This window comes from Rhipicephalus sanguineus, chromosome 2 (assembly GCF_013339695.2).
Source record: "Rhipicephalus sanguineus isolate Rsan-2018 chromosome 2, BIME_Rsan_1.4, whole genome shotgun sequence".
NCBI classification, from domain to species: Eukaryota; Metazoa; Arthropoda; class Arachnida; order Ixodida; family Ixodidae; genus Rhipicephalus; species Rhipicephalus sanguineus.
The window spans coordinates 92295205-92306525 of record NC_051177.1 but is presented as its reverse complement, the minus strand read 5'-3'; the positions used below and the strand labels follow the sequence as shown (position 1 = coordinate 92306525).

The following is an 11321-nucleotide window of genomic DNA, read 5'->3' as shown; positions in this document are numbered from 1 at the left end:
TTAATGGCTTCTTGCTTTCGCCCTCCAGCATCACTGTTGTGACTTTTATAATGTCTTCTGTTATGTCGAAATAAACTGAATTTGAATTTGAAATTGAGGACATTTTGGGCTATGATTTGATTGGTTGTCCACTATACTGCAACTCGTTGGTCAGCCCCGGCACCTTTAATATCGCAGGTAGCTGACGGAGTCAGAGCGAATGCAAAGGAACGTCACGATGCTTTGCGCCCAAGTGGACACCTGAGTATATATAAAGCTTTTTTTTTTAAGTTGAGGGGACTGATAAACTGCTTTTTAGCAGCTTCCGGAGCACTCGTTTCGTTGAAAAGAATACGGAGTAGGGACTGGGCAGTAATGAGCAGTATAATGTTTTTTAAATCCATTTTCTTCCGCTGTAATCAGGTGCCTGGAATACTGACATCTGCAAGCTGACTGACTTCTTCAGAGTGGGCATAGTAGTCTTCGAGCACGTCCTCCTTCAGGAAGAGGCTCAGGTTAGGGGTGTGGTGTTAAATATAGACTTAAAGGGTCTCAACGTCTATCATCTCGTTCACTACACGCCATCCACGATAAGAATACTCATCAGTCTTGCGCAGGTAAGCGCTACATGTTCCGAGGCTGGCGGTGCAGAACTCTCTTTTTAAATAATTGCGAGGTTCAGCCGGGCAAATATTACGAAGCGGCGAACGAATAGTCTAATAAGAATAATATATATTTAATCATAATTTCTAATAATAACATCATTCCGTGTATACCAATTTTAGCTATTCCATACACAGGTTTATCGTTAGGACACTGAGGCTTCGTTTGCATCGCTGCCATAAAGAAATGTGATGCGCGCAATTGCCTACTTCCGTTCTTTAATGAACGCAAGATTTTAAGGGCATTTTGTAACCTGCAGTTCCAACAGATCATTACTGTAATTACCGTGCTCGAGTTGACTGGAAGCAGTTGCTTCGCGCTCACAAACTGCTCGTATGAAGCTATGTCTTTTTTATTACATGCGCGTAATAACAAAGTAACATAAATCGGGCTTTACCAAGTGAACTAAAAAATAATATTATTACTCCATCTATTGCTCCAGAAACGAGAGACGGCTCGGTAATCGATACGACATTCGGGCTGTTGCCGAAATTCAAACCTAAGGATATTCTAAAATTTCGATGTTGTAATACTCAATAACTGAGACGTATTCGCCGCACTGACAACACACACGGTTGGATCCCCCCTACCCCCCCTCTTCCTAATTTTTCAATCCATGAGCCAAGTAAGTGCGTCGAATCCCCGTACTCAACTTTAGGTATCAGACTTCCCATAATCCGACCCTTCTTGGGAAAAATCCTCTTTGAAGACACATTCATAACGACGAGAATATTGCCTCCAACTGGCGTATTTACGGTGCAGACTCACATATACAAAGACGAAAGTAGACCGATGCGCAGGTTAATTGCTATGCCTACGACAATCACTGGTCCAGCAACCTGTACACCAACTGATGTAAGAGAAGGAATGTATCGCTTAGGCGTAGTGTCTTTTCTTCTTATACAGCACGCACATGTCATATCAGGCTCGATCTTATACTTGCTTCTGTCGAGAATATTGAGCGGACACGGGTACTCACTCTAAGTCAGTTTGAAGTGGCGGCAATGTCGTCGTAAATTCTCCTTCCTTTTTGCAAGAAAAGTATACCCTATCAAGTTTCTGGTGCCGAAACCTGGGTGGTATTATATATTCGACATTTTATAACGCAAGGAGCTAACCATTGTTCGATGGAGAAGTGGTTTGATAGCCCTAAATCAAAGGAATCAGTACTTTATGAAGTTGATCCAAACAGAAAATTTTTCATAGCGACAGATCTCCCACGACACTTAGAGACTTTAATCCACAGACTTCGATTGGAAGTAGCCTACACAAACAGCTTCCTGCACAAGATACATCGATCCAACTCCCCGGAATGCCATTGTGGTCAAGCAGAAGAAAATGTTCGCCATATTCTGTTGGAGTGCGTTAAATACGCGAATGAAAGAGAAAAATTAAAGAAAAAATTAGCAAGTTTGGACAGACGGCCCCTCACATTAAAGAAATTACTTGGACCATGGCCTGAGATGCATCTTCAGAAAAAGGCGAACATCTTCCTGACAGATTTTTTAGTGGAGACCGGACTGGATAAGCGCCTGTGATAAACAGCCAGGGATTGATTTATATGAAATGTGTTAGTGCATATACTGATAGTAGAAGAGGAAGGTGTGCGGGTGAACAGTTTATGATAGTGTGAACTGCTGCAAGCAAACTGTGTATTGGTATGATTTTTTTTTCGGATTGTTCATGTTTAGGTACCGTTCAGTATTATTCTTTGTTTTTTTTTTCGCTGCATAACTTCGTGATATGGAGTAGCCGAGGCAATATGGACCTCAACCTCTCCACAGCAAAACAGTTAGAACAGAACAGAACAGAACAGAAGGCACGACAGTTGACAGTTATTTAAGGCGTATTTAAAATTACATCAAGTTGTGCTCAGAAAAATTTATAAATTCATAAATATGTTTACGTTTTCACTTATGTCCCACAAAGTGTCACAATGATATTACCGTCAGTAGCGAATCTCTGAGCACTTCAACATCTTCAGTGCTGATGCGCGCGCTTTCTTCAGCGGCCGTGTGTGGCGTCGACTCAATCCTGAGCGAAAACCAGCCGTAAGCTCGTGCATTAAAATACGCGTGACGTTGTACTATCAACATTGCCTCTGTTTGTGCACACTCCACGCAGGTAAATGAAAACATGCGTAAACCTCTTTTCAGGACTGTGTGCCCATAGGCCTGAAAGGAATATACGTCATCAACAATCCGCCAATATTCGACTTTTTCTTTACAATTGCCAAGACCTTCATAAAGGCAAAACTTCTTAAGCGGGTAAGACTCGGTTGCATGTATATTCTTTTTGTTTCAGTTTTTTTATTGATTGGTCACAAACCGATGACTGAAATGGAACCTTAATAACTTCAAAAAGGAAAAAAGAATGCTATTAAATGGTGCGCTTCTCGCTGCGCACTAAATATTGGTACACTGAAGAAGAATACATAAGGGAGGAAATAAATTACGCGCGTATGATTCATGTGAACAATAAGCGACTGCAAAGGGCAAATAATAAGCCGTTTCCCGGCACAGTTGTGTGCCTTTAATACTGTGTGTCTTTTACTCAAGCGAGGGATGTAAGCTGATCAAGAGAGCCAACCGAGCAATATCGTGGAAATCATGTTGGATGTGCAGCGTGAAACAAAGTCGAGGAAAAGACGAGACAACAGAAACACCAGTCATTTAATTAGCTAAAGGTTTATCGCGAAAATCTTATTTCGATAATCGCCTCTCGCGTTTCTAAAACCATTTCATAACCAATGCTTACGATACTTTGGGAACATTACAGCACATACTTTGTTTGATTGTAATTTTATTCCTACGGGAGAGAGAGAGAGGCAAAGGAAAGAGAGGGAGGTTAAGCAGGTTGTACCCGGTTTGCTACCCCACAAGGGGGGAGGGGAAAGGGGAGAAAAAATCCAGCGCTAAATGCAGTTCCCATCCAGCGCTAATGTCCTTGTGTAGCGATTACTTTAGTTTTAAATCCTGCACTAAACGCAGTTCCACAAATGCGAACCTGATGAAATGCCTAGCACGGGCACCCAGCGATTCCCGTTGCGCTGTTGTTAGTCTTTGTCTATGAATGATCTCTCGTAGGAGTTCGTAAAACCGGCGCGAGATGAACGCCGCTGTGGGAGTAGCAATATCGCACGCCTGGCTAAAAAAGCCCCTCGCCTTCTCTTGCCCAGCGCGGGTGTCAGACGCAAGTTTCGGAAACATTTTTTAACAATTTTAAATTAATTACTGCGATTCATTCCTGGTTATTACTGTTAATTATATTATTTTATACCTTGTTCGTTTATTTTAACCAGGTCTTGAGCATTGCTAGCCTTGTCTGTATTGACCCCTTGATTTCGAGCGTGATCGCGTCACATGATATATCTATGAATGGACGACAAGCCGGGCCCCCAAATGAACAGAGAAAGCAAAAGGAAAGAAATAACGAGTGATAATAGCGCACACACAGATCAACGTTCACCGCGCACGCACAGTCGGCCACAACCGAAAAATATTTCAGAGCGGTTCCTCTACGCTTGTCTTCAAGTAGACTGGAATTACAGATGCGATAGCAACACGCCAGTGATAGCTACTCGTGTACTTTGTTGCGCCCTCGACAGTATAGGTCTGTATGCTGCAATGCACTCGAAGCCCGTGGAAAAACATTGCTTTTGCAGATTCGCCTTTTCGGCTACGATCTAAAGGAATTGCATCAGCTCATGCCGGATGACGTCATTCCGGAAGAGCACGGAGGAACGAACGATATCTACGACTACGACGCGTTGGAGAAGGAGCTGAAGAGCTCAGAAGGCTATTTCCAGGCGATGGGCTCGCATGGATACTGCGACACGCCGACAAAAGCGGACCTTGAATCTAACGGCGGGCTCACTAACGTGATACTGTCGAGTGAAGAATGGGTATATCTCTGAGCATTGTGCAATAAATCGAGACACATGTCTGTTGTTCAAACTTCTTTTTTGTTTATATTGTTCGTGTGTCTTGCATGCCGATGGGATGTACTGAAGAGATCTTATGACCTCCGGCTTAAAGGGACACTAAAGGCGAACATTATGTCGACGTGGGTTGTTCAAATACCGTTCCAGAAACCCCGTAGTGCTTGCCTCGTGTCAAGGAAATGCTTCGTTTAAAAGAAAATACTGTTTTAGTGGTCTGCGTACCGTAGCGCAATTCGAAGAGCCCGCCACCGTGAACTGCCTCCTGACGTAGCCATGCACAGCCTTTACTCGCTTCACTGCCCGACAGCCGGCGTTCCGGCGCAACGGAGCAAGGGGCTGTAGCGGTGTAGAGTTAGTACAGACTTTAGAGGAAAAGCTCCCTATCAGCCGAGACTGCCCATATAATTGCTATCGCACTAATACCTTAACTTTTTCGGAATAGCAGGAAAGTGTCTTATTCTGAACGTAATTCAAGAAGGCTGCCCGCCGATCACACAGGCAGAGCAGAGGCTAATTTAGCAGCTGGCGAGTTGTATTCATGCGAGTATATAAAATATTTTCAGTAGTATAACGCTGTTGAGCTGTTTGTGCCCGTATACAACTCTGTCAACTCAGAGAGAAAAATTAACATCGCTGCTCGTGTGTGCTTCTTTGCCGTGCGAGTTGTATATTGTGCTGTACAAGTCAATTCAAGATGAGTCAAGGCCAACTAGGCCGTCTGTCAATTCATTTTCCTTAGTCCAGAAAACCATGGACTTTGACCACCTCCCTGGTCTAGCAGGACAAGTTGCGGGGCAAGCTTGAAAGCTGGGCTTCCCAATGTGCTAAAGTCGACTGCCTTATTCGTCGCCTTGTTGCGAGCCAACGCAATCGCTGCAAGCTACCATATTGTCACGTGGTTATGACGGTGAAGAAGGCTGCAGTGAGACTGGGAAACACGGAACTCTTTGAGTGGGCGAACTTGTGACCGGAAAATGAACTCAAAATACAAGCGATACACGCCGTGCACTGATAGCGGCGCGAAGAGTGGCCGGCCGTCGAGTAACCTGATCATCGCTGGAACATCGCTGATCACCGCTTTTTCACGTCTCATCACACCTTCCAGCGCTATCGCTGGTGCTCGCGCAAGCTCTCGACTAAACTTGACTCTTGGCGTTCTGCGCGTAATCTTAACGGAATGATCTCAAATGACCGCGAAGCCTCTCAAACATTGCGGCGCGATCTGCACTGAGCGTTGCTAACAGTTTTTGCGCGTGAAACTTGAATACATTAAAATGAAGCAAGAAACACGCGTGGCAATATGATAAGCAAGAGAAAGCACGTTAATCAGAGGCTAAAGCGGAAACCTTTTTTCTTGCTCCCAGTTCGGCCCAACTAAAACACGTCTGCACTCTCGTCGACCCACAGCAGCTTCGATATAGAGCAACGGTGACGCTATTTCCTTTCGATGAAAGTAAATGAATTTCCGGAATCAGGAAGAACGTTTCATCGGTCTATAAAGCTTTACTGGTTCCCGCCCATATTTGCGTCGTCGATGATGTAAATTTCAGGCCAAATAGAGAAGAATAAATGCATGTGCAGAGCGCTATAGGGCTGTAGAGTCCCTGCTCAGCGGTAGCCTCCTTTGGAATGCTGGAGCGAAAGGCGCGAAAGCGTCGCATAGGCGGCCTGCACCGCAGAGAACATACCGTGCGCGGTCTTGAGTCACGGAGGACAATTTTCACAGCAGAAGCGCAAGACAAATTTTAGTATAGAATGACATGAATGTTGTGTTAAAGGAAAACTTCGCCGCAGTTGTTCGTTTCTATGTGTGCAGCCGAGAGCGACCACTCTCAAAAGTGGAGGGGGCTCCGCCCCCCCTAAGTTTTCTTAGTGGGTGTGTGTGTGTGGGGGGGGGGGGGAATGGCGCCCCCCTTGCCCCCCCCCCGGCAAATACGCTTATGATTGCACCCGTTTGGGTGAACTTTTCATTACTCAAAATTCTTATACGGTAGCGAACTAGATTTCTCTCTCCTTGACCAATACTCCCTTCTGCCCAGATAAGGGTGTATAACTAAAGTTCCCTTTTAATACTCGTGTATATCTTGGTATAAATCCGTCTATAAATCCTTCGTTTATTCTTCGGTATATTAGCTCAAACCGCGTTCGAACAACCCGCAGCCGCGTCGGTTTTGCGGCCAACAGATCGCGGCCGCTGCGTTCAATGATCAGAAGAAGAAAGTGCAGCGCAAATCGACCAGCTACTTCAATGTTACTCCAATAAAAGTGAGTTGCTGACGGAGTGTCCATAGTTTCCTCGTCTTTACAGCGAAGTTGCGTATGGCTAGGCGAAACGAAGATTCGTGTGTCCTAATGTTTCTAGAAACTTGTCCGTTTGCTGCACCGTCGGGATTAACCCAGTGATAAACACCGGGGCCGCACGTTTGAGCTTCGTGTTTTATTGCGATAGCAATTATATGGACAGTCTCGGCTGGATTTTGCCGTCGCCGTCGCCGCCGTCATGCACCGTATATATAAATGTATGTATATATATATAAAAAGTCACAGTTTCGCCGCAAGGGCGAAGCAATGAATGCGATAGCAAGAAATTAATGCTATACGAAGTGAGGCTCGCCAATGGATACTCTCAGTTTGAACAGCGTTCCTGTTGCAAAGGCGGCCGAAGCAGCGAAGGAAACTAGCGTGCTTCAACTGTCGAGCTGTGACACTTGATAGTTCGCGCTCATCTTCTGTTTGTTCGTTTAGCGGCGTCCCTTCAGCTCGAGTGACTTTCGTACGCTCGGTAACATGAGCGCGGACATCACGGTGAAAGCGTGAAACATTCCTCTTCCCCTCACCGCGAGAAAACCGCGCGAGCAGACAACGGAAGGGCAATGTTCTCGCTGCGCAAATATAAGAAGCGAGCGAGCTCGACGACGACTTTTAAATGCGCCCGTCGCGCTGCTAGCGCCATCTCGCTGGTAATGAAGAAAGCTTATTATCGCCTGCCGTCTGTGAGTCCGTCCAGCGGTAAAGGGTATGTATATAACGCTCGCCGTTAGCTACGTGGAGGATCTGCGTTTCGTGGCGTAGTGATAGCGCCACTCGCTGCGGAACAAGAGGTCCCTGGTTCGATTCCGCGCTTCGGAAGCATTTTTCTGAATTATTTTTCTTTGGGACTTTTATATATATATACATACTTATACATATACGGTGCATGACGGCGACGGCGACGGCAAAATCCAGCCGAGACTGTCCATATAATTGCTATCGCAATAAAAGCCCCCAAAAAAAATAATTCAGAAAAATGCTTCCGACGCGCGGAATCGAACCAGGGACCTCTTGTTCCGCAGCGAGCGGCGCTATCCACTACGCCACGAAACGTATATCCTCCACGTAGCTAACGGCGAGCGTTATATACACACCCTTTAGCGCTGGACGGACTCGGAGACAGCAGGCGATAATAAGCGTTTCGTCATTACCAGCGAGATGGCGCTAGGAGCCCGACGGGCGCATTCAAAAGTCGTCGGCGAGCTCGCTCGCTTCTTCTTATATTTGCGCATGGGAGAAGCTTGTGCTTCCGCTGTCTGCTCGCGCGGTTTTCTCGTGGTGAGGGGAAGAGGAATGTTTCACGCTTTCACCGTGATGTCCGCGCTCATGTTACGGAGCTTACGAAAGTCACTCGATCTCAAGGGACGCCGCTAAACGAACGAACAGAAGATGAGCGCGAACTATCAAGTGTCACAGCTCGACACTTGAAGCACGCTAGTTTCCTTCGCTGCTTCGGCCGCCTTTGCAACAGAAGCGATGTTCAAACTGAGAGTATTCATTGGCGAGCCTCACTTCGTATAGCATTATTTCCTTGCCATCGCATTCATTGCTTCGCCCTTGCGGCGAAACTGTGACTTTTTTTTAACCTCTTTGGTTAATACGATTTTTCCAAAATACGTTTAATTTTCCGGTTTTCGTGAAAAACGTATCAATGAGGTTCCACGTATACAGCTTCGCTGTGCGAAGGCGCTGTTCTCACGCCCCCAGAAACGAAATAATCTGACTAATCACGACGACCATTATACCACCAAAGACGGCCGCAAGTGCAAAAGGAGTTCTCACAACAATGTGCTCGTTACGCGCCATGAAAGCGCCGCTGTTATATCTGAATTCAACAGGCCTCAAGGAGACCTTGAGTATAACTATTCCGTGTACGTGTTTGACCTGTAACTTTATGTGTTATTTGTGTGTTCATGCTGTCATAGTGCATACCGTAATTGTCACGCAGGAGCCGGGGCAGCCAGCCAGGGTATCAGATGTAGGCTAACATCTCTAGCATATCAATACAGCTTGTGAATGAATGAATAAGCTTTATTAAAAGTCCGGGCGAGGCGGGGGGCAGAGGGGATTAACCCCTGTCCCGTCCCGCTCTCCGTCGATGATGATGGCGTCAGGTGACGGCTTGAAGCCCTTGGACAGCTTCTTCATTTACTAGAAGTAAATGAAGAAGCTGTCGTTATTTATTGGCGATGGCTACCCCTTTTCACCGGGCTATTGGGAATAAAATTGAATTTAAGAAAGAAAATGTAGTCTTGCCTTCCGTGAGTTCTAAAATTATCGTTTCAACACAGCCCGCTAATTGTTTGGCACACACAAGCACAATGCACGTACGCAAAGTAATGCTTCTATCGCGGATGTTAAAAAGACTGGACGTGCAAACACGGACACAGGAGAGAAGTCAAGACAACACCGGCGTTTGTACTGTCTTTGTCTTCTCTCTTCTTTCCGTGTTTGCACGCCTAGTCTTTTTAACATGAATACCTACCAATTAGCTAAGCTCTCTGTTACACTCTCTTTCTCTCTCTCTCACACGCACGCACACAGCCACACACACTCTTACAATTATTTCTTTCACTCCCTCCTTCGCGTATCTGGTAGAGAAAGTCTCTCGTCCGCTCTCACCCTTTCTCACTGTCACGTGACCGGCCGTCGCCACTGGAGAGGCCGTCGATGGAATGATGAGTAGACTGCTCCGCAAAAAAGAGAACCGGGGAGCTGCTGCTGTTGGCTGTTCAGGAGAAATTCGAAGCCGGTTGAGATGGCGCAACACAGGAGGTGACGCCGTGAATAATCGCATACAAATGTGTTGGCCTCAAGGTCGCGATGCGATAGCACTACTCGTTTCGTGTTCACAAAGATATGCATGCTCGGTAGGAAAAGTAAGTTGCGCGTAATTAGGCACCGTCAGGTGGCGCTGAATTGGCCGACCAATCGCGAGGTCCCGGATGACCAGAAGACGAGGTACGTCATACGAACGGGATCATCGCTTGAGCAGAACGCAGCTGTCTTAGACGCCTCGAAAGTGGGACTCTTCAGTGGCCCATGGTAACTGTGAAAACATGAGATGCTTGTAGAGGGCACATAAATTCCGTACGACGATCTACGTTGGGTTGTAGAACCGTCTGTGAATATGTGCGTTTCGGTTGCGTATTCTTTATACATATACTCCAGCGCTATCTGATGAGTTGCTGCTTGGGGCATTTTCCTTTTTGCACTGATTCCGGGGATATATGGCACAATTTCTAGCGGTGCCAGTGTCCAGGATGAGATGTTCTTTGGCATAATAGGTGACGCCTGAGCAGGGATCGAAATACGTGCGTATATGCTTCCGACGGCCTGCCCGAAGCTAGATGCGGCATTGGCTGTAGAAATATTCTTTAAAAAGTGGGTCTTGTTGTGAATAACGTGTCTGAGGTGAATCCGAAGTGTCTCCTGTGAAGATATCACTTCAAGAGGCAGGCATCCGGCTTCTGCTACAGTTGCTAATCGAGACGATCCCTTTGGAAGGCCAAGACATATTCGAAGACAGTTGTTGCGTGCTGCCTCAAGTTTTCTCTCTACAGGACAATCCCTCTCGTATCGTCTTGAGAGAGCGACATCATCTACGTCAGCTGAGCTATATGGCATTAAGGAGGCTCTTATGTTTATACCACGACAGCAGCTGCCAAAAAAATGGGTGATATTTACAGACTCTAAAACAGCCCTACAAAGTATGTGGAACAGGTATAAGCATGGTAATCACCACAGTGTAGCATCTGATATCGCCTATCTTCATCACAAGGCTAAGATTGCAGGACATTACATTAAGTTCCAATGGATACCTGGCCATGCTGGCATTTCAGGAAACGAAAAAGCGGATGAAGCAGCCCGAAAAGGACTCCACTACCGGAATTTCAGAAGGATATTTTTTACTAAAGTCGACGCCTCGAAGTTTGCAAGAAAATATGCCTGTCAAAAAAAAGACCGCCTCTGGAATCTGCCGCTCCACCAAGATAACTGTCTGCGATGCATTGACCCAGAAGTGAGAGTGAAAATTTCCCCAACACTTCCTCGCCAACTTGAGACGCTGTACCATCGTCTTCGACTGAATGTGGCGTACACGAACTGTTATTTGTACCGCATAGGGCACACCACTAGTCGCTGCTGTGATAACTGTGGCAGCATAGAGACAGTGGAGCACATATTACTGGAATGTTCCGCGTACCGCGATGAGAGACAATTGCTTGAGCGACAGATGGACATGATCTGTCACGATCAGTTAACATTACACAACTTATTAGGCCCAGTGCCCAGCCCTTCAAAGCAGCGATGGGTTTTACAGGCACTGTTTAATTACCTATCAAAAATCGGCCTAGTAGAAAAGCTTTAATGGTTGGCTATTTCACATAGCAAAGCCTTATCTTACCTGACACCCTCCTTGTAAATA

The 11321-nt window shown here is 46.0% G+C and overlaps 1 protein-coding gene across 1 annotated transcript; it reads left to right on the top strand.

Moving 5' to 3' along the window:
- Positions 1-398: 398 nt before the first annotated feature.
- Positions 399-4572, top strand: LOC119383385 (alpha-tocopherol transfer protein-like; the record flags this gene model as incomplete). Its single annotated transcript, XM_037651485.2, has 3 exons — positions 399-596; positions 2799-2909; positions 4307-4572. Coding segments are annotated over 3 exons (561 nt in total), but the record flags the coding sequence as incomplete, so codon positions are not given.
- Positions 4573-11321: the final 6749 nt, after the last annotated feature.